Raw genomic sequence first — 23,800 nt, 5'->3', positions numbered from 1 at the left:
CCCCCCCCCCCCATCAAAATTCACTGGCAAAGTTTTGCAGGCTCTGTGTTAGCAGCTCTAGACTTGGAATCAGTTTTTCAGGTGGAGGAACTGAGCATCAGAGAGGTCTGCTTCTTACTAGTGTGACCTTGAATAAGTCACTTCAACTCTCAGAGTCTCAAGTTTGTTGTAAGGAATAAATGAGAGAATACGTTAAAAGGCTTTGAAGGTGTTAAACAATTGCTACCATTTCTCAAGCGCTATGCTACAACGGTGTTTACGTCTGTCGTCGAATCTTCACAATAACCTCAGAATTTCAGGTTATCATTTTTATTTTGCCTGTGAGCAAATTTAGACTCTGAGGGGTAAAGTGACTTCCCCAAGGTCACAGAGCAAGTGAGCAGTGGACCTGGGGTGCTCGGAGAGGCTGACTGCAAAGTCCGTGCTTTTAACCTTTAAGCCACACTGCTCCTTCCCTTAGTCATGTTAGAATCGTCGCTAATACCTGAGTTATACATTTTGCTGCCTGTGGGAATATAAATATATTTTAAATAATTAAAGGGCTCTAAAGTTACCCCTAGAAAGATGAGAGGCCCTGGGATGAATTATTTTTTCAAGATTTGGGACAGGCTTTCTCAGGAGTATGACACCCTTTTTATTCCCATGGAAAGGAACCAGAGGTGGTGTTACACATTTCATCGATAGGTTAGCGCACCAAAGAATCAACGTGGGAAACAGAGGGCCCTGCTGATTTTATGGTCAAATTTCTCTAGAGGAAACTCAACAAAGAAGAATGTCAGATGCAGAAGAAAGCCCACGAGAAGAAACAGAAAACGATGGAGAAGCAGAAATGGAAGAAGAAGAAAATCCAAATTATTCTGAAGAGGTAGAAAATATGCAACAGGAATCAAAAGACGATGACACAGTGGCAGGGAGAGACTCTCAGGGGGAGTCAGAGGAGGCGGGGAAGACAGAGGAGGAGGAGGAGGAGGAGGCTGTCAGAGAAGGAACAGAGGAAAAGGCTGGAGCAGCACAGGAGGAGGTGTCTGCAGGAGGGCAAGAAGAAACCACAGTGAAACTCCAAGAAATCGCCAAACCCGTGATCAGTTTGGAGAAGCTTTTACCGACTGAGTCCCAGTCAGCCATGTCAGAAACTTTCCCAGTAAGTAGTAATTGTCATTCATTCATTCATAATCATTCATTGAATGCTTACGATATGCCAGGCTATGGGGATACAAAACCAAATAAGACACAGTTCATTCTCTTAAGGAGCTCTAGGGTGTGCGGGGAGGCAGACCCATAACCTAACATTATAAAACAGTCTGCTAAGTGCAGAGACGGAGAGATACATAGGAGATATTTTTAGGAACGGACAACTTAACCCAGCTTGGAGGAGGATGGTCAGGGAGAGCTTCCCAGAGGAGCTGGTTTACAGGGCCAGTAGGGATTAGCTGGAGCGTGCTTGCCTTACAACAGTCAATGAGATAATAGTAATGTAAGCTTTCCAGAAACTCCCCCTGGCCCAAGAAGTGACACTCTGTGACTGGTCAGTCGTTTGGAGACCACCAGTGCCACTTGGAAGAATGATTTTGCTCTTGTGAGTCTGCTGGTAGTAAGCCAGGAATGAACCTGACTTGCCCATGATTCATGTAATTTAAGTACAAAATGTCCCAGGCCCCGCTTTTTTTTTTTAAATTGGGGAACTGTGTGTTTTTTTCCCAGGACCCATCAGCTCCAAGTCAAGTGGTTGTCTTCAATCTAGTTGTGGAGGGCACAGCTCAGTGGCCCATGCGGGGATCGAACCCGCAGCCTTGGAGTTATGAGCACTGCACCCTAACCACCTGAGCTAACTGGCTGCCCTCCCCCCACCCCAGGCTCCTTTTTCAAACACTTCATAATTCCAGTATGAGGCTAACACTAGAGACTGGCTGATTAGGAAAAGAAGGGAGAGAATGGAGCAGCATGTACTGTATTTGGAATCACAATCTCCTTTTATTTCTTTTTTTTTTTTTTTTAAGAAAACCCATGGTGGTGGCGAATCAAAGCATTCATTACCTTCAGAGCAGCCCATAAGCCCCAGCTCACAATTAGAGTTTCTTGACTTGGCTCTACCCAGTTCTGAGGAACAGCAGATGAGTTCCCCCGAATGGCAGTCCTCAGATGAGCTTGGGGAGAATGCCGACCAGTTGCCCCAAGATGAACTGGGACAAGAAAGCAGAGACTTGGCACCAGAAAAGGGGGAAAGGAGGCAAGGAAAAAGAGTATCCTACTTAATCGAGGAAAAAGAAGTCCAGCCCGCAGCTGGCATCTCAAAGGACTCACTGGTGTCTACCACCGCTGAGGACATTTTGTTTCAAAAGGATGACAGTGACAGCGTGTACCCCTTGGTAAGTGTAACATGCTTTTGTATTTCCCCCAGAGCTTTGAGAGTATTTTATGCATATGGAAAAAAGAACACCACCAGAAAGATCCTTTTTCAACTAATAATAGACTTGTGTCTTTTAAAGTTCAGTTCAGAGCTCTGCCTGGCCGCGGGTGACAATACAGGCCTGAGCGCTGCATCTGGCTTCAATGTGTGGCTCAGCGGGCAGGAAATTCCGGATGCAGTCTGTCTGTTGCACAGAGTTCTGGTTTTTTGTGGGAGACTCAAAATCCATCTCTCCCTCCCTCTCCCCTCTCCCCCTCTCCTTCTGTTTCTATCTCTCTCTCTTTATAATTCTCCTCCTGTTCCTTCTCTTTCCCTCCTCACCTCTTCTGCCTTAACTGGCTTGGTACCTTTACAAGCTCCCCAAGCCGTTACGCGCTCCGAAAACTATCCATTCCCAGATGGATCAGAGAGTGAAAGGTACGGAAAAGTGAAGCCACTGAGAAAAGCACCAGGCAGGCGAAAGGAACCTGCCTTTGCCGCCACTGACGATATTCCAGGAGGCACCATCTGTGAGGAGTAAAAATATTATCATTTACCAAGGGAAGGAAGAGGAGGGTATTTTTTCCCCTTCTTCCTCCATCCGCAAGTTTCTGACGACTGTTTCCTAGGATTCATCTCCTTTCTTGTCTCCTTTTCCTCTGTAGATTCATGCCTTTGGAAGGTCTGTACGTGACTGAATGTATATAAACAACGTGATGTAGTTCCTAACACATGCTGAGCACTGGACGAGTGTTCACTAGAATAGATAGATGGGGGTGATGATGATGGGAAAATGCCTACTGGGAAGTGCAGAAAGCAGGTAGATTTGGCTCCTCTGAGCAGTGGAGTTCCAGGTGAAAGCTTGCAGTTGCTCAGTCCGAAAGAAAGAGTGGTTGAGTTTTAGAGCCTGCCAAGACTTTTTTTTTTTTTTAATTTATTGGGGAACAGCCATGGTCATTGATTACACATTGCTTTCATGCTACAATGGCATCGTTGCCTCTTCTAAGGAGGGCGCAGCTCACAGTGGCCCATTCAGGCATTGAACTGGCAACCTTGGTGTTATCAGCACCACAGTCTAACCAGCTGAGCTAACCGGTCACCCCCAAGACTTGTTGAGTAGCCAGCTAACAACAAATCTGGGACTGTCACTAATGAGAGCAAGTGATCTTTGTGTGAGGGTCCCAGCTCTCTGGACTTGACACAAGCCACTGCCCAGGTTTGGGTCCCCTGTGAGCCCTGGGCTCACTGCAGAACCCAGACTTCCCTAGACTGTCTCCTTTTGCACATTTGTTTAGCTCTTTGGATACACCTTCTTTCTTTTTCCCTTTCCTTTTACCTTTATTGTTTTTCTTTTAAAAATTAATGTGTTATTTATGAAAAATCAAAGGCAAAATTTGTCCCCTTGCACCCCCTACCTCAGTCCGTCCCATTTGCCGGAGGTGACTACTATTACAGTTTGGGATAGCTGTCTCTACCCAGATCTTTTTCTGTGCATATACAAATGTGTTATCTGTGTGCTCATGTGTGCACACCCCCCCCCACATGTTTAGTTTAGTTTTGTTCTGTTTTTTTTTTTTTTACCAGTGAGATGTTACGCATTTCTGCAAAATATTTTCCCAATTAATATGTCATGGAAGATCTTTTTATGTTAGTGCATAGAGATCCACTTCCTTATTTTAAATTCGACAGTTTCCCCTATTCATGGCCATTTATGTTGCTTTTAATTTCTTGCTCTCACCAAAGGTGCTTCAGTGAGTGTGGTGCTCCATCTCCCTTTGTGTCCACAGCATCCTGCTTTTCCTCTGGGGTCCCCTGCCTTACCCCAACATCTGTAATAACTCACAGTGCTCATGGTAGATAGGCAGAAGCATTGGTATCATCTTCAGCCAAGAAATAAGGTATCACACGAGGTCTAAGTTCATGAACTTGTTGCAACAATGTTGCTAACCTTTTTTGATATCAGAGGGATTATGCATTATGAATTTGTACCAACTGAACAAACACTTAACCAAGTTTACTATTTGGAAGTGCTGAAAAGGCTGCGTGAAAAAGTTAGACGACCTGAACTTTTCGCCAACAATTCATGGCTCTTGCATCATGACAACGCACCAGCTCACACGACGCTGTATGTGAGGGAGTTTTTAGCCAGTAAACAAATCACTGTATTGGAACACCCTCCCTACTCAGCTGATCTGGCCCCCAGTGACTTTTTTACTCAAAGATAAAGGAAATATTGAAAGGAAGGCACTTTGATGACATTCAGGACATCAAGGATAATACGACAACAGCTCTGATGGCCATTCCAAAAAAAGAGTTTCAAAATTGCTTTGAAGGGTGGACTAGGCGCTGGGGTCAGTGCATAGCTTCCCACGGGGAGTTCTTCGAAGGTGACCGTAGTGATATTCAGCCACGAGGTATGGGGCACTTTTTCTAGGATGAGTTCGCGAACTTAATTGTTCAACCTCGTACATTTATGAGAAGACATCGTATGACTATCAAACATAGTGAAACCTGGTTTTGACAATGAAGTTCTGTTTTCCTGACACCACGTTTTAGAAAAAGATTTATATAAGAGGTGGCTAGCATTAAAACAGGTGCAAAATGCAGCGATTGATACTGTGCGATTCCAGTTAATGTGAGTGCTGCTTGAGGAAGGAAGCTCTGTTACTACTGAGTGAAGTCAGCCCAGTTTTGACCTTGGAAGAGTTGTTTTACCTGGAGACAGGCAGGAGTCTAGTTAGGAATGTTTTCTTTTTATAAGTAACTTGTTAAATGGCAAAATAAATTTCCAGGATGGATAAAATGCTTTTAGGATTAGCGAGTTTCCAAAAGAACAATCTCATTTGAAGAAATTGACTTTTAGGAACCAGCCATATATTAAATAGTTCTGTTCCTAGAAGTTGCAGCTTGAGACAATTATGATTCCATAATTCTACCACTCATCACCCACACAGTAGAAGACCTACACGTAAATATAAATCATATTTCTATCTATCTGAGCAGATGGAAACAGGAGAGAATGGGAAATGAAGGATGTAGGAGAAACTGGCCACATTGCCCACTGCCTCTGTCTTGGGAGAAATACATGGTACATCCCTTTAACCTTGTAAGTATTGTTCAGAGGAAACTCACCAGGATTTCGTTTCTACACACCCAATTTAACTTACTGGTTTTTAGTAACTGATCCCTTAGCCGTCACTTTAAACACTACCACATTTGATTAATTGGCCTCACTTAATTTTTTAAAGAGACTTTACTTTTTTGAGCAGTTTTAGGCTTATATTATAGAAACGTTGAATGAAAGTACTGAGGATTCCCATATGCTTCCTTGGGCATCCTCCACCCCGACTTTCCCCTTTTATTAATATCTTGCATTAGTGTGATACATTTGTTACAGTTGATGAGCCGATATTGACACATTATTATTGACTGAAGTCCACAGTCTTAGGCGGGGGAGGAGGGGGTCCTTCTTTGTGCTGTACATTCTCTGGCCTCTGACAAATGTATAATGACATGTATCCAGCATGGCAGTATCATACAGAATAGTTTCACTGCCTAAAAATCCCCTGTGCCCTCACCTCCTCATCTCTCCCTTCCCCCACCCTCCCCAGCCCCTGGCAACCACTGATCTTTCTATTGTCTCCATAGCTTTGCCTTTTCCAGAACGTTATGTAGTTGGAATCCTACAGTATGTAGCCATTTCAGGCTGGCTTCTTTCACTTAGCCGTATGCATTCATTTCTCCGTGTCTTTTCATGGCCTGCTAGCTCCTTTCTTTGTATTGCTGAATATTATAATGTTCTATTATAGGAATGTATCACTGTTTGTTTATCTGTAATTTTTGTAAAAGACCTGGAACACAAAAATGTACATAAATTAAGCGCTGTTGATTAAAAGCAGTAGTCAGATTTATAGTACCTATAATTTTTCATTTCATAAACCTTTTATTTTGGATGTAGCCCTAGCTCTATGGAATTTTTAATCCTGCTAAGGGAATTTTGTCTCATTATACTTTATTCTTCTAGGGAAGGTGCTATAGAAGGACCCAATACCCAGGCTGAAGAATTGCCATTCTTATGAAGTTACTTAGTGGCTTTATAATAACTTGTCCCTTCTACATACTTCCATGGAGGAGGTGGAATTTCCCAACATCAAGTGTTCATATGTGTCTGGCACTGAGCTGGGTGTAGGTCCCGGGAAGTGGAAGAATAGTAGGTTATTTATATTTATTGAAAATTTTGTTTTCTTTTGTAATGGAGATGTACGTCACATACCAGAAAATTCACCCTCTTCAGTTTTTTTAAAGTTGTGCTAAAATATACATAAAATTTACCATCTTAACTATTTTTAAGTGTAGTTCGGTAGTGTTAAGTCCATTCACATCGTTGTGCAACAAATCCTCAGAACTCATCTTGCAAAACTGAAACTCTGGGGGTGACTGGTTAGCACAGTGGGTTACAGAGTGGTGCCGATGACACCAAGGTTGCCGGTTCGATCCCCTCATGGGCCACCTTGAGCTGCGCCCTCCCTAAAAGAGTCGACTATGCCATTATAGCATGAAAGCAATGTGGTTAACCAATAACCATGGCTGTTCCCCAATAAAAAAAAAAATTAAAAACGAAACAAAACTGAAACTCTTGTAACCATGAAACAACTCCCCATTCCACTGCCCCAGCTCCTAGCAGCCACCTGCTTTTGGTTTCTAGGGATAGGACCACTCTAGGTACCTCATGTGAGTGGAATCATACAGTATTTGTCCTTTTGTGACTGGTGTATTTCACTTACATAACATCCTCAGTGTTCATTCATGTTGTAACCTGTATCAGAATGTTCTTTTGAAGGCTGAATAACATTCACCTTTTGTTTATCCACTCATCTGTTGATGGACACTTGGGTTGCTTCTACCTTTTGGCCACTGTGAAATACGCTCCTATGAACATGGGTATGCAAATATCTCTTTGAGACCCTGCTTTCAATTCTTTTGGGTGTATAGCCAGAGGCGCCATTGCTGGATCATATGGTAGTTCTAGTTTCAGTTTTTTTGAGGACCTTCGTACGGTTTTCCATAATAGCTGCACCATTTCACATCCCCACCATGAATGCACAAGGGTTCCGATTTCTCCACATCCTCATAAAATTTACCTTTTTAACGTGTACAATTCATGGGTTTTTAGCATAGTCACAAGGTTTTGCGACCATTGCTACCATCCTATTGGGATGTATTTTTTTCTATGTTTTTCGTTGCAAAAATGCGTCATGACTTTTCCGACAACCCAGTAATTCCAGAACATTGTCATCATGCCCTAAAGACACCTAATACTCATTAGCAGTCACTCCCATCTCTGTGTCCCCCAGCCTCTGGCACCCACTAATGTACTTCCTGTCTCGATGGGTTTGTCTTTTCTGGGCATTTCATACAGATGGGATCATACAACACGTGGTCCTTTGTGTCTGGCTCTCTTCACTTAGCAGCCTGTTTTCAAGGGTCGTCTATGGTGCTGAGTGATTTCTCTTAAATCTTAAAGTGATTTCTCTTCACTGGACTGGCGACACGAAATCGTCCTCCAAGGACTGGTGCCAGGAGCGCCTGGTGTCACAGCCCTGGGCCAGGTAAGCACTGTAGCGTCTCGCTGGCTGTCCCTTTGTCTTCCAGACCATGACTTGGTCATTTGGATGGAACAGTTCTCTTCCTGTTTTCTACGTTCGAGACGCAACCCAGAGAGTTCTTCTGTACGCCAGTGCCCATACTGCGGTCATCTACAACGTTTCCAAGAATAATCAGCGCCACCTTCAGGTACGCGGGCTTTTCTTACTACGAGTAAAAGAGGTCATTGTCTTTAGCTCAAATACAGCATTTTGTTTTTTACTCCCAGGGCTGACTCTAATGCTTTCCTACCTCTCTTCTGAGCTCTAGCAAATCCTGTCTTCAGAAACATGTTTTATTGGGCCATGTCTCACTGATTCTAATCCAGCATAGTAGCATCACACAGAATAGTTTTGCTGCCTAAAAATCCCACCTGTTCATCCCTCCCTTCCTCCCACCCACCCGCAGCAGTTGATTGTAATTTTATAGTAACAGGAATTTGAAACATCTGCATTTTTCTTACATTTCTTAGGTTAGATTGGGTGGGTGGGGCATAAAAAGGTGCTGTGTGTGCTGGGACCTGACGAGAGAGAATGAGCCAACCAGAGATCGTGTGGGGGACAAGTGTTTGAGCGTTGCAGACCAAGAGTGCCGGTTTTCAGGCTTTGTGTGTGAGGCCCAGAAAGGAGGCCGGTGGGGCTGCTGCAGAGTGAGCGTGGGCAGACCAGGCAGGAGGAAACAGGGCCTACGTCCCGGCAGGGAGTGCTACCATCTTGTGTGTGTTTCCAGAAGATTCCTCTGTTCTGTAGGGAAAGGATCAGAGTGAAAGCAGCGAGATCAGTGAAGAGGCTTTCTCTCCAGAGCTGCTCAGGGACCTGACATGAACGCTGTTTTAGGGAGATGAGGCTGGCAGGGAGGTTCAAAAGCGCTGGGGGCGCGGGAGAACCCAGACTTTTATTCTCCACCTGGGTTCAGAGTCACGTACAGGCATAGACGCCCAGGAAGCCACTGTTCTTGTGGGGAGGGTAACTTTTTCTTCAGGCGTTTTGAGGGAAAGTTTGAAAACCACTGGCTCTGGAGAAACCGCTGGTGGGAGTAGAATTTTCAGCCAGACGAGCCTGCAAAGGAACTCAGTTCTCTCTTTGGGGCCCCAGCCTCTCCTTCTGGTGCCAGGGTGGGGCCACATCCTCGATGTTTCAAAGCATTTTCTCTCCATTGCTGTAGGGCCATCCTAACGTCATCTCCTGTTTCTGCATCAGCGAAGACAGGCGGTGGATCGCCACGGCTGACAAAGGGCCCAACTGCCTGATAATTATATGGGACTCCTTCACAAGGTAGGCTCGGTGCAGTCACTTGCCAGCCCCTGTGTGTTGTAGAATATCTGCCGCTGTGACCAGCAAAACATTTTGAGTGTGATCTTTTTTCAAAATCAAACATCCGATTATGTTGCTCCCCTGCTGACCACCTGTCAGGGGCTGCCCGTTGCCCCTGTGTTTCAGGGACCATGCACCTTGCATCATAGCGGTTTGAACATTGTTCCCAGAAAGCGCAATTCCCTGTCTGCACGCCTAGCCACCTGTAGCTGGAACATGCTTTCAGCTGCAAATAATGGAATGTCCAGCTGACGCACCAGTGGAAGTTATCATCTCTTGCAACAGGAAGTCGGAAGGCAAGGAGGGTGGGTCCCTCAGCTGTGCCTCTTCTCCGAAGCTCCCCTTCCCAAGACCTAGCCATTCCTCTTATAGACAGTGTTTAACCTTTGCTTTTTTCTGGTTTATAAAGCTGCCTTCCCAACTAGACTGGGAGCAGCTTGAGGGCAGCAATTTTTTTTTTAATTGCAAAGTAAAGCATATCTGTGGTTATTGATTCAAAGAATATGTTGACGTGAGTTTTGTGATATTGCAAATGATGAACTTGGGGACCCAGAAAAGATTATTTGGTTTTAGGGTTAATAGTCACTTTATTAAAGTGACAAATAAAAACCATAGTTCTTCCTTCAGCTTTTCGTTCAACTTATAAAACTTACTCTATTTATAAATCTAGCCTATTTTTGCCATCTCCTTTAAGGGGGCTTTGATCAATGTTTGGCTCCAGTTACAAATTTGGTTATTAATCCGTCTTAAACATTTTAAACTGCATTTAGAAATTGAATATACTTGGTTTCATCTTTAAGGTTTTTAGTAGTCTGATTAAAAAATAAATCCTTCACCAGTACTTAAGTAATTCTTGTAAATCTAATAAATTAGAAGTATGGCAAATCTTATGTTCTTGTAAGCATTCTAATATTGTTTATAAACCTAATACAATTTGAATTTAAAATCACAAGTCTAAATCAACTGCGTACTTTAAATTAGAATCACAAATCTAATCTGTTAGAGGCTCTGCTATGTAAAATTCTCATAAACATCACCCATTCCTATAAAAAATGTACAAATTCTTAGATCACAAATATGTTGCAAGTGTGGGGCTGACTGATTTCGTCTCCTCTATATTTAATTCTAAATACCCCCAGGGATAAGGACAGCATTATGTCATTCCTAACAAGTGTAGGACTGTCTTCCCAAGTGAATATTTGGGGCGGCCACTTAGCGATGAAGTTTCTCAAGTGACAGAGACCCAGACAGGCCCTCAGCTGGGACACAGACCCGGTTCCAGCCAAGTGGGACACCGCTGTGGCATACTGCAGCCTGGTCATATTCGCTGTAACAAAGGCTCCATAATGAAGAAGAAATGGGGTGCTGATAACCCCATTAAGTCTTTCTGCCATCCCCTCTTCATTTCTAATGGAAGTCTGGAAACTCTCCCAGTGTTACAGCTTACTTCCATCATTGTACCTATTGTTTCTTGCATTTCTTTGGCTCTCTTAGATGTTTAAATATCACTTAATTAAATTCTGCATGTGTCAAGGCTCTGTCTGCATCTTACACTTTTAAGGTCTTGCTAGTGACACAGTACAGAGGTTTATAAGTAAAAAAAAAAGAAAGTCCCTCACTCAAACCCCTTCTCCAGAGTCACCGTTGTTTAGTTTGGAGTCCATTCCTCCAGGCTGCCTTCTATTCCTACACACACACACACACACACACACACACACACACACACACACACACACGCACACACGCACGCACGTACACGCATGCACGTGAAAATGTGCTGTGTATACAGCTTTGCAGTTTGCTTTTTTCACAAAATTTTGGTCACTTTTCCCAATCTACCTTATTTTTTTTGAAGGTGGTATAGTTTTAGGTTGGGTTCCATGGTGTAATGGTTAGCACTCTGGACTCTGAAGGTGGTATAGTTTTTCATTATGTGGTTACGTCATAATATTAAAAAAACATGTTTTTTTTTTTTTTAATTGGGGAGCAGTGTGTTTTTCCAGGACCCATCAGCTCCAAGTCAAGTAGTTGTTTCAATCAAGTTGTGGAGGGCGCAGCTCAGTGGCCCATGTGGGGATCGAACCGGCAGCCTTAGTGTTATGAGCACTGCGCTCTAACCAGCTGAGCTAACCGGCCGCCTCACATCATAATATTTTTAACAATTTCCATATTGATGGCTATTTGTGGTGTTTCCAGATTTTTGCTGTTAAAGCAGTGCCGCGATGAACATAAATTACATTTATCTCTGTGTACTTTTGTTATTACTTATGTAGGAAAAGTTGTAGAAGTGCAATTGTTAGGTCATAGGCTATGTGCCTGTAAAATTTTGATAGATGCACAGACTCAATTGCTGCCTAGAGAGCTTGTGCTTCTTTACAGCCTCACGTAAAACGCCGTTTTCCTGAGAGCTAGGATGCTGACCTAGGCGTCTCTTGTCATATTTTCATCCTTCATGTTTGGCACAGAATTGGCACTCAGTAATGAGAGACTAGAGCTCATGAAGAGAGCAAATGGCATATTTGCACGCTGCCCCGAGTTCGTTTTCTTTATTGACGTAAAATTCACATAACAAAATTAACCATTTTAAAATGAACAATTCGGTGGCATTTAGCACAGGCACAAGGTTGTGCAGACACCACGTCTCTCTAGTTCCAAAACATTGTCATCACCCCCAAAGGAAACCAAATACCTCTCAGCAGTCAATCCTCTCCCTCCCCCGGCCCCTGGAAAACAGCCCTCTGCTTTCTATCTCCACAGATTTGCCTGTTCTGGATATTTGATATCAGTTGCATCTTACAACATGTGGCCTTTTTTGCACACAGTGCAGAGTTTGCAAGGCTCATCCACGTTGCAGCCCCCGTCTGTACTTCGTTCCTTTTTATGGCTCAGTAACATTCCATTGTATGAACAGACCACATTGTGTTGATCCACAGTTGTGATGTTTTTGAAGCGGGTCCCCCTGGGAAGAAAGGCAGGTCTCAGCAAATGCTTTTCCCCACCCCCCGTTTCGTTTTGCAGTATTCCTGTACACACGCTATTTGACAGCTGTCCGGAAGGGAACGGCATCAGGGCCATGGCCATCTCGCAGGATGCCAAGTATCTGGCAACCATCTCCGACGCTGAAATCCAGGTACAGGGCCCTTTGGGGCGGCCTCAGCGGGCTGGCCAACCTGCCATGAGTGTCCCTGGGAGCAGCTCTGCTCAGGCCACGTGGCACCTGTAGTGATGCTCTCAGAGGATGTCTGGACGGCAGGGCATGTTGTCAGGCGCTCCCTGCTTGTGGCTTAGCTCACGCTGCTGTGCTTCGTTAGCGGAAGTTACAGGGTTCCCACAAGTAACCTCTCATGCCCCCGTCTGCTCTCCCCCACAGAAAGTGTGCATCTGGAGGTGGACCTTGGCAGTGGAAACACCGGCGTGTACTCTGGACCTTCCCAAAGAGTATGGTTTTCAGGTGAGTTCTGCTTAAGCCTGTAACGGTCAAAAGCCAGGCCAAATCTACTTTTTGTTTCAGGGGAGTTTTGTTATGGTGCAGTAGAGCTTTTCTAAAAGCACTTTCATATCTGTGGTGTCATTTTTATTTTTGATGACCGTCACTGATTTTTTCAGTGCTTAACTGTGTGCCAGATTCTGCTAAGTTCTTTACATACAGTATCTCACACTAATTCAGTAATAATTCACATATTACTGTTTAGTCATAGCTGTGGAACACTACGATCCATTATTAAATAGTTTGTATAGAGTCACCTGGCTGGCAGTCTTTCTTATTCTAGAAGCGTGCTCCTAACTGCTCTTAACATAGGGAAGTTATTATTCTGAGTTTGCATGTGGTGACTTGCCAAAGACACCCAGAAAGTTGAATCTGCTGTTCTACATTGTCTCATTCACCCTCGCATCCTTCATGCATCATAGAGTAATTGAGGACCTATTATGTGCCAGACACTGGTGAGTACGTATGTGGCTTTTGGGAACTAGAACCCAAACAGAGAGGGTCTGGGTCACTCCTAAGGTACATATTAAGTGCCAATTAAGTGCACAAACTCATCCTAGAAAAAGTGCTACATACCTCATTGCTGAATATCACTACGGTCACCTTCGAAGTACTCCAATTTGGAAGCTACACACCGACGCCAGCACCTAGTCCACCCTTCAAAGCAATTTTGGAACTCTTTTTCTGGAATGGTCATCAGAGCTGTTGTCCTATTACCCTTGATGTCCTGAATGTCATCAAAATGTCTTCCTTTCAATATTTCCGGTATCTTTGGGTAACGAAAGAAATCATTGGGGGCCAGATCAGGTGAGGAGGGAGGGTGTTCCAATACAGTGATTTGTTGACTGGCTGAAAATTCCCTCACAGACAGTGCCATGTGAGCTGGTGCCTTGTCATGATGCAAGAGCTCTTTCGGGACCATTTTTGCACACACCTTTCTCATGCCAAGATTTCCAGTTAAGATTTTCCTAACTGTTTCTCTGTCGATGTTACTTCGTCTGCTATGCTTCTCACAGGTAGCTGACGATTTTGATGCACAGTTTGACAAATTTTTGCAATGTTACTGGCCACCCTGACTTCTCTTTTTTTTTTTTAAGCTGAGCCATCCTGACACCTGTTGGCAGCTCAGCGGCTGCTCAGCTCGGGCCGGGCATCGAACCACTGTTGCCCAGAGCTCAAACTCTTGAGTGAGCTTTTAACCAACTGAGCCACTTGGCCGGCCCCTGACTTCTCGTCATCAGTGACGCGTTCTCCCCCCTCAGAAAAATGCTTAATCCGTTTGTACACTGCTGTTTTCTTCATGTCATTATCCCCATAAACTTGGACTAACATGTCCCTGGTTCCACTTCCACTCTTGCCAAGTTTAACAGGAAATTGAGTGTTTGTTTGTTGCCCTATTTCAAGCTCAGACACTCTCGCAACGGCACACAAAAACACGCAACAACAATAATGAACGCCACTCGGCAAGACACTGCCACACGTCGACATGAACACAGCTGTGAGGCACTGATACACCAAAGTTATGAAACCCGACTGAGCTGTTTGTGCAGTGCTGCCAATGTAAGCGCACATGGCATGTTCACAAACTTAATTGTCAGGTCTCATAGCATCACACAGCTTTATGCCTATCTGCTCTCCTCCCCAGTATTCCTCTTGCTCCCTGAAAAAAATGTCCTCCTTAAAGCTGCTCTAATGCAATAGCCACCAGCCCTACGTGGCTATTTAGAATGGATTTTTCTATCACTATAAAAAAACATCTTTGGGGTTTTGATAGAGATTGCATTGAATCTATAGATCTCTTTGGGTAGTGCTGTCAGCTCAACAGTATTATCTTCCAGTCCACGAGTCAGGCAGTCTTTCCATTTATTTACATTGTCTTTAATGTCGTTCAGCAGTGTTTTGTAGTTTTCAGTGTACAAACCTTTCACCTTGGTTACGTTTATTCCTAAGTATCCTTTTTAAAAAAACTCTAAGTGGAATTGTTTTCTTGATTTCCTTCTCCGATTTTGTTCATCACTAGTGTACTGACATGCAACTGATGTTTGTGTGCTAATTTTGTGTCCTGCAACTTTGCTGCATACATGGGGCTATTTGAATGTAAGTTGACTGAAATTAATGACAACTACACATTTACTTCCCCAGTTGCACTAGTCACATTTCAAGTCCTGATTAACCACATGGGGCTTGCGGCTACCGTTTTTGACCACACAGACTAGGACATCTCCATCATCACGGAAAGTGGTGCTGGAAGACCCCCCCCACCCTGGGCGAACTGTGCCATCATCCTTCTCTGTACCTACCCCCGGCAGGCTGAAGGGGGCTGCAGAGAACTGCCGCCCCCTCCCCCGCAACCGAGCTGATTCATTTCGCTTGGAATTAAGTCATAAATTCCAAGAGTGCTCAGCACTGCCTGACATTCTAGTAGAGTCTCTTTTTCATTTCAAGAGCAACAGTTTCACATCTTCTCCTCACACCTCCCACTGCTCTTCCTCTCACGCTCAGCTGATGACCTTTGTCACATTTCATTGAGAAAATGGAAGCCATCAGATACAAACACTGGCCTAGTCTCGCTCCCACGCCTACAAGCTGCTTTCAGCCTCACCTGCTCTTCTGTTCTCCTCTCTAATTGCAATGCGATGCCAGCGCACTGGATCCCTCCCCTGTCACCTACCTGAGGTCCTCTCCTGAAGCTCCCAGCTTCTCCCTCTGCTGGATGGTTATCCCCATCAGCAAACCAACAGGCTTCCGCATCACTGATCTTTAGAGAGCGCCTTTGACCCCACATCCCCTTCCAGCTCTTGCCCTCTGCCCCTCTTCACAGTAAAACTTCTCAGCGGAGCTCCCTGCACCTGCTTTCTCTTCTTCCCCGTTTCTCATTTACTTTTTCTTTTTGCAAGAACTATTAGATCTTGTTATATTTTTATTATTACATAAGGCACACATGCAAAACTTGTACATTTAATTTTATTTATTTATTTTTCAGCTGAGCCATCCTGCCACCTGTTGGCAGCTCAGCGGCAGCTCAGCTCAGGCCGTGAATCAAACCGGGGACCCTGTTGCTCAGAGCTCGAACTCTTGAGCGAGCTCTTGACCAACTGAGCCACTCGGCTGGCCCAAAACTTGTATATTCTAAAGAAGAAAACAAAATCTACTTGTGTGCTTGACCTTGGATCAATAAACAGAATTTACCTAAACCCTAGGAGCCCGTTTCGTTCCCCTTCCCCAATCTCTTTCCCAACTTTGTTCCCGAAAGTTAACCACTGTCCCAAAGTTTGTGGTATACATCCCCTTGCATTTCTTTATATTTTTTTCTCCAGCACTACATGTAGTCCTCAATACTATCATATTTAATTTTACCTGTTGTTGACCTTTATATACTTGGAATCAGACTATTGCTTCATTTATTCAGCATTGTTTCTGAGAGTCATCCATGTTGATTTTGAGCTGTAATTCACTCACTTTCATTCTGAATTGTTTCATTGTTTGAGTGCTATACCTGAGAGATACTATTCCATTGTCTTCAGACTTACATCATTTCTGTTGAGAAGTCAACTATCAATCTTATTCCCCTTTTTGAAATTTATGTGTCTTTTTTTCCACCTCTGGCTACTTTTAAGGTTTTCTTTTGGTTTTCAGCAGTTTTTTGATGATGTATTTATGTGTATATATGGGTATGTTGTTGATTTTTTTTTTTAAACTCATCCTTTGGGTTTTTTTGAACTTGGGATGTCATGTCTTTCCTCAGTTTTGGAAAATCCTCAGCCATTGTCTCTTGAAATGTTACTTCTACCACATTCTTTTTTTTCTTCTTTTTTTGGGACTACAATTACATGCAAGTTAGACCTTTTCATCTTGTCCCATAGGTCTTTTATTCTCCTTTTTGCATTTTCTATTCCTTTGTGTCTTTATGCATCAGTCTAGATATTTTCTCCTATAATTTATCTTCCTTTTCTACTAACTAATCATTTTTTGGGCTATGTTTAATTTTCTGTGAAACCATTATTTTGGGTGTTTTAAATCTTTTTTTCAGATCTAGAATTTCCATTTGATTCTTTTTATTTTAATCTGATATTATCCATCTTGTCCTCTATTTCTTACACATATTAATGACAGTTATTGTCAAGTCTATGTGTAATAAATCCAATACCTGTATCTCCTGTGGGTCTCTTTCTGTTGATTGCTTTCCCCGCCCCTTGATTTTCAGCCATTTGGATCTGTCTCTTTCATATGCCTGGTTATTTTCCATTGAATGCCCAGTGTTGTGCTTTAAAAGGTATAGTAGAGGGGGTGAACGGTTAGCTCAGTTGGTTAGAGCGTGGTGCTGACAACACCAAGGTTACCGGTTTGATCCCCGCATGGGTCACTGAGCTGCACCCTCCCTAAAAGAGTCAACTATGCCATTGTAGCATGAAAGCAATGTGTAACCAAGGACCATGGCTGTTCCCCAATAAAAACAAATTTAAAAAAAGTATAGTAGGAATAATTTGAGGCTCAGGATGATAACTTCTTCAAAGGAAGACTGACTTTCGCTTCTTACAGGCACTTGGCAAAGTGGTCACCTTAATCTAGAGCCTGAACGGCTTCGAGGCTGATGTTTGGTCTTTGTGAGGTCTCCTCTGTGCATGCGCTTTCATCAGTTCTTCACCTCACCCAAGCCTTTGTGCTGTCCTGATATATTCTCAACATTGGCATTGGTGGTTTACATCCCTGAAGGAGACACCAAACAATAGGCGAGGATTGGGAGAGGGGATGGGAGTGGCAGGGATGGAACTTCAAAAACATTTCTCCACCCGACTTCTCAGTGCTGCCTCCTGCAGCCCTCCCTGTCAGGCTGTGGCCACCCACCTCCCATACACGTGCCATTTCAAGACCAGCTGTCTCCCCAGGGATTTCTCACTGTTTGTTGCTGTTATTGTTCAGTTTCTGCATTTCGTGTTTCTTTCACTTTTGTATTTCTGCAGGATTGATTTTTGAGGAAGGGAGCCAGGCAGTCCATGCTATTCACCACCTTGGCAGGAATCAGAATTTCCTTCCAATATTTTGCATTTATTCCCAGTTACCTTGTGGCCCTGTCAAATTTAGAAATGTGTACGCAGCAGTTTTTCTCCAAAAGGACACAGAATAAGATTATTAGTGAATACTGGCTTTTACTTTTGCTTGTTCCAATTTATAGATGATGAATTATAATAAGTGAGATTCAATAAGAAAGGGAACGCATTCGGACCATTAATTTTAACACCCAGCGTTTAAATTATATTCCTACTACTCCCAAAATGCTATGTGTTTTTTATTTTATATTCCTACTCAGTTATTTGTTTTAATAAAAAATTATTTAATTTAACATTCAGCTTAACTGGAGAACAACAGAAAACTTATTAAAGTGTAATATATTTTCATACTTTATATTTCAGAACTGCCTTACTTTTAATCCAACAAATAATAAAGAATTGGTGAGCAATAGTAAAACACAGGCAATATATTATTTGTGGGTAAGTAGAAATATTTTGATTTATTTTAAATGTACAGACAAGTATACGATCATTCTTTGAGTACAGGTGTTTTGGTAATGTAACAATATAGAATAGTGGGAAGCAATAAATATATATTAATATATACTTATTAATATATTAACATAAATATATGTTTGATTTAATTATAGTATTTATTTTAGTCCCATTGGAAATTAGCATATTAAATCAGAAGCAGATAATTTAAATTTCATTTACCTTTTTTAAGTAATGAGGCAAATTTTTTTGAATTTATTCAACAGTCTAAAATATAGGGTTTTTTGAGATGATGGACTTGATTCTTTTTTAGAAAGAAATTAGCAAACGGATCAGCAATACGTGTACTGACATAGGGCAAAATCATGAAATTTAAAAAACACTGAAAATTAAGCATAAGAAAACCATATGACCCAACAATTCCTAGGTATAGTATATACCTGAAAGAATTGAAGACAGGCATTCAAACACACACACAAATGTTCACAGCAGCAGCATTATTCACAATAACCCAGAGGTGGAAACAGCCCAAATGTCTATCAGCTAATGAATGGATAAACAAAATGTGGTCTATCCACACAATGGAATATTATTTAGCCATGAAAAGGAATGCAGTTCTGACAACATGGATGAACCTTGACAATATTATGCTGAGTGAAAGAAGCCAGACACAAAAGGCCGCATGTTGTAAGATTCCATTGATGTGAAATGTCCAGAGTAGGGAAATCCGTGGAGACAAAGCAGCATGGTGGTTGCCAGGGGCTGGAGGAGGGGGATGAGGCAGGACTGCTCAGTGGATAGAGGCTTCCTTTTGGGGTGATGAAAGTGCTCTGGAATTAGATAGAGTGATGGCTGCACGGCATTGTTAACACACTAAATGCCACTGAATTGTACACTTTAAAATGGTTAATGGTTAATTTTATGTTATGTGAATTTTACCTCAATAAAAAAAGAGAAACAAAAACACATTGATTGGCTGATTTTCAGTGATAGTCCATTGCTTCAGGTTTTTATGATAGCTTTAACGCCTTATAAATGGAGAATTCAGATTTGCATTAACTACCATTTAAAGTCACAATCGTTTCATCTTTTCTTGTGGTATTCCATTGTGGAATACTACTCTGCCACAAGAAAAGATGAAATCCTGCCATTTGGGACAACATGGATGGATCTTGAGATTATTATACTAAGTGAAATAAGTCAGAAAGAAAAAGTCAAGAACCATATGACTTTACTCCTATATAGGATATAAAACTGAAAGCAACAAAGGAATAAGACAAACAAACAAAGAAACAAAAACTCATAGACACAGACAACAGTTTAGTGGTTGCCAGAGGGTAAGGGGGGAGGAGGGTGGTAAATGAGGGTAAACGGGGTCAAATATGTGGTGATGGAAGGAGAACTGATTCTGGGTGGTGAGCACACAATGTGATATATAGATGATGTATTATAGAAACGCACACTTGAAACCTATGTGATTTTACTATTCCCCCCCGATAAATTTAATTAAAAAAAAAATCAGGAACCAAAAAAAAAAAAAAGAGTCGCTAAGTTAAACCAAGTGTTAATCCAAGACCCATCATTAAACCCTAAAAAGAAAAACGCAAAATACTCACAAGAAGCACAAAGAGGAAGTTATGCCTGCTGTTATAAAAAAATTAAAAAAAAAATTACAATCATCTGTGGCATTTTTTTATGTATTTGCTTTTTTCTCTGAATGGTTTTAGATGTTCCTGGAGGAAGCAGGTTCTCTTACTTGTAGAAATTGCAAAGCTCTGACCCTGTTTAGAAGCATTTTTTTTATTTTGTTGTTATGCAGTTCTTTTGGAAACCAGGTCTTTTTTTAGTAGTGATGATTTTTTTTTTTTTGTACTTACCAGCATGAAGAGGGAGATATCCTCATTCACAGTGCCCCACTTTTAACAGAAAAAGTGAGTATTCCTGTTGCTTTCTTACACATCTGATTTTGTGGAAAATGTATATGTGTAAGCTTAGTCACTTTGGACTACTCTTTGTATCAAGCCATTGGGAAATAATTTGAAAATTTTAGTTGGGTCCTTTATCATATTGAATTTGTCAATTGGAAATAATGGAAGTACTGTTAAAAATGAAATGTCATGGAAAAGAAAGTTTACCACCATGAGAAAATACCTAAAAAAGTGATGGCATGTGACAAAGAAGGAAAGGTAACTTGGAGTGAGGTAACTAGTTGAACATGAGTGGAACCTTTTGAAGCTGCTTGGTTTTCAGAGTACCTTGTAATAAAAAATGATGCTGGGTGTTGAGATGTTTAAGGGCCAATAGCAAGGTAGTGAGCCAGGTGTTGGAGGAAGCATTTTATCTTGCCTGCTCACTTCAAGCAATTGCATCTGAGGAGGGACTCGAGGCCTGTCTCCTGCAGCATTTTCTGCATTTGATACCCAGGTAATCTGTTCTCAGTGAGAACCTTATGATTTTTCTGCTTCCTATCTTCACTCTTGTTATGACTTACAGAAATTTATTATTATTTTTTTTTTAGATTTTTAAAATTTTTTATTGGGGAATTGGGGGATGGGAACAGACAAGTTGCTGTCCTTTTGTTCTTCAGTCTAGTTGTGGAGGATGTGGCTTCACTGGCCCAAGTTGGCACCATCATTGTGCTCTTCCCGGGCGAGGCAGATCAGTCGCCGGCTTCTGGACGGCTGCTCACTGCGGCTGCTGGCTACACACGGTAGCCCATGACAACCCACTGCAGCAGGGGCTGCAGCCTACGCTGTCGCCTGCGACTCATGGCAGCCCAGCTCCAGGTTGAGCTGTTGTTCAGCATCTTAGCTGTAGAGGGCAGTGTCACTGGCCCTCAGATGTGGGATCCCAACCAGGGCCCTCTGGCGTCCCAAGCCAGCTCTTAACCAACATGCCACTCGGCCGGCCCAAGAAATTTTTTTAAGAGGGCATTCCAAAAGGAAAGAAAAAGATGAGACAGATGGACACAGGGAAGAGTATCCTCCGCCAGCTCTGTTTTTCATAAATCAAAGTATCAACAAATAAATACAGTCATCTCTAGTTATTTGTGGCACTTCCGTCCCCTAAAGTCTCTGCAGACCTGAATTAGCGCATACTGAATCATTGCTTCTAGGAGAAATATAGGAATGGGTTCCTGCCAGCCTGTGGCCACAGCATTTTCAACTGACAGACACACAACCTTGTTTGGGGTATGTTTCTATTAAAGGCACCACTTAATATATAACGTTGGTTCATTAACATTGGATTCTCAGCCAAGAGCACTAGAGCTTATGCCCGAATGACACTCACCTAACACAGGAACAGGCACGCCTCCTATTGTTGTGCTTAGCTTTACAGATGGATTTTCGCAAGCTGAAGGCAGGACCCTCCACCAGCAAAAACACTGACTCGCTGTATCGCAGTGGCCTGGAATAAGCCCCCAGTATCTCCGAGGTCTGCCTATGTGCTCTCTGAAAGGCACATCACAACCTTTCGGTGCTTGGGAATCCTAGACAGCATATCAGTACCGTGTTTGGGGGCCCATTTAAACACCAAAATCACCAACAAAAAGCATCAAAAAAAAAAAGAAAAAAAGAAAGCGAACAACATGGCGCAAAACAGACCACGGAAAGGGCATTTGTTTTTCGTTTGGGAGCTAAAACAAGAAGGCAGAGTGTTGCCTCATTTGACCTCAGCTGGGAAGGTCAACATTTTCACCACTCTAGCACACACACCTTTGTAAATGAAAGTGCCCTGAGGATTGATTTGGGATTACAGGTAAAGTTTAGTGAGTATGTAAACTCGCAAATACGGAATCCACGAGTAATGAGATTGACTGCAGTTTGAAATAATAAAAATGCCTCGTATTGAAATAATGCTGCCCTTAGAAAGAACTTGAGGACCTTGCTTGACCAATTGTTATTTTATGGACCCTTTTGTATTCAGGTCAGAAGAGGTAAACCCTGGCAGACTTACCGCATCGTCTGACAGCCTGCTGAGGCTTATTCATTCATGCCTTTGCTAACTTTCGCTCACTGCTCTGGGTTCTTTCTATACTTCATCTCTAGGACATTGTCTAAGAGAGATGGCCTAGTGCCGATTTTGTGTGGCACAGCTTTAATAAGGAGTCGGCTGAGGGACATTTCTGTGTATGGTACTTAATTTCTAATAATGAGAAAATAATGTGCGACCACAAGGAAACTGGCTGGGAGAATCATATTATGGTAGCTTACAGCCATAGCAAGCCTCTGCTCATGACGGGCACTAGTTTCTTTATCGGCCTCTGAGAAGTTGAGCTGATATAAACAGTGAGCATGCTTTCCTTTGCTTTCAGCAAGCAGTGTAATGAACATAGGACACAACCCTCCCCCTACCCTTAGCAAACCTTTTTTTTTATTAACTTTATCTTTTTTCTACTATATGTCAGGGTAATACTATAAAATGCCGTGTGTCAGTCAGTGCTTTGTTTTGTATTTATTACCAATGGTAACTCGTAATCTGTTTTTTGAAATGCCAGACGTTCAACAAGCACGTGGGAAAGTTTAGCCAGTCCATCTTCCATTTGAATTTAACCCAAATTCTCTCCGCAACGATGGAAGGGAAGCTGGTCGTCTGGGACATCGACCGCCCGCCACCACTCGTAGACGGCCCACCAGCCATCGCTCCCACCTCTTCGGGCCTTCCCTGCATCAAACCCTGTAAACTGGTTCATTTGCAGAAAGAGAGCATCACTGTGCTTACTACAGTTGATAGGTAATCAACTTAATTAAAAAGTAGCTATAGATGGTTATAAAAATATTTTAAAGCCCTCTGAGTGTACACCTGTATTTTGTATATGCATAGACTATTTCCAGGGAAATTAGCAGGGAACGTTGGCTGCCTCTGAGGAAAAGAACTGAACTAGGATTAAGGATGGGGGTGGATTTACTTCTTTTTATAGTCTCATTTGTGCTAATTGGTTTGCTTTTTTTTTTTTTTTAATCATAGACCTCTATTACTTTTTAAAAATCCTTTTGTGTTTGTGAAACAAAGAGTAACTAAATTTTTTATTCTGCACTAAATACTTATTTTGCACCCTAAATTTTACAGACTTTAAACATGTGACTGGCTATATTGCTTTTTTCCAATTACAAAATAGCATTCACTCGTTAATTATGAAAAGGTGAAATATGACAGAACTTTATAAAGTTCACTAACATTATGATTTTGAGAGGCTGCGGGGCTTGGAGATGATCATTCAAAGCCTTAGCCTCAGATAGAAAGGGGTTCACATTCCAGATGCATCCCTTTCTTTTTAAAAAATTTTATTGGGGAACAGCTATGGTCCTTGGTTACACATTGCTTTCATGCTACAATGGAATAGTTGACTCTTAGGGAGGGTGCAGCTCACAGCGGCCCACGCGGGGATCCAACCGGCAACCTTGGTATTATCAGCACCATGCTCTAACCAGCTGAGCTAACTGGTCCTCCCGATGCATCCCTTTCT

The 23,800-nt window shown here is 42.4% G+C and overlaps 1 protein-coding gene across 4 annotated transcripts in view; it reads left to right on the top strand.

Moving 5' to 3' along the window:
- The window catches only part of CFAP251 (cilia and flagella associated protein 251), a 75,864-nt gene that overhangs the window by 5,951 nt on the left and 46,113 nt on the right, over positions 1-23,800 (top strand). For 3 of the 4 annotated variants that reach the window (XM_019648998.1, XM_019649002.1, XM_019649001.1), the window contains exons 2-10: positions 651-1,141; positions 1,998-2,366; positions 8,039-8,179; positions 9,194-9,303; positions 12,361-12,472; positions 12,713-12,793; positions 18,241-18,318; positions 20,214-20,264; positions 22,832-23,067. In XM_019648998.1, the coding sequence (XP_019504543.1) occupies positions 773-1,141; positions 1,998-2,366; positions 8,039-8,179; positions 9,194-9,303; positions 12,361-12,472; positions 12,713-12,793; positions 18,241-18,318; positions 20,214-20,264; positions 22,832-23,067 (1,547 nt within the window). In that variant the 5' untranslated portion in view covers positions 651-772. The remainder of the gene's footprint in view (positions 1-650; positions 1,142-1,997; positions 2,367-8,038; positions 8,180-9,193; positions 9,304-12,360; positions 12,473-12,712; positions 12,794-18,240; positions 18,319-20,213; positions 20,265-22,831; positions 23,068-23,800) is intronic. The other variant, XM_019649000.1, reaches the window with a different exon arrangement.

The sequence above is a fragment of the Hipposideros armiger genome, unplaced genomic scaffold (assembly GCF_001890085.2).
Source record: "Hipposideros armiger isolate ML-2016 unplaced genomic scaffold, ASM189008v1 scaffold_128, whole genome shotgun sequence".
Taxonomy (NCBI): domain Eukaryota; kingdom Metazoa; phylum Chordata; class Mammalia; order Chiroptera; family Hipposideridae; genus Hipposideros; species Hipposideros armiger.
The sequence above is the reverse complement of the archived record's forward strand: the minus strand, read 5'-3'. Positions and strand labels throughout refer to the sequence as shown.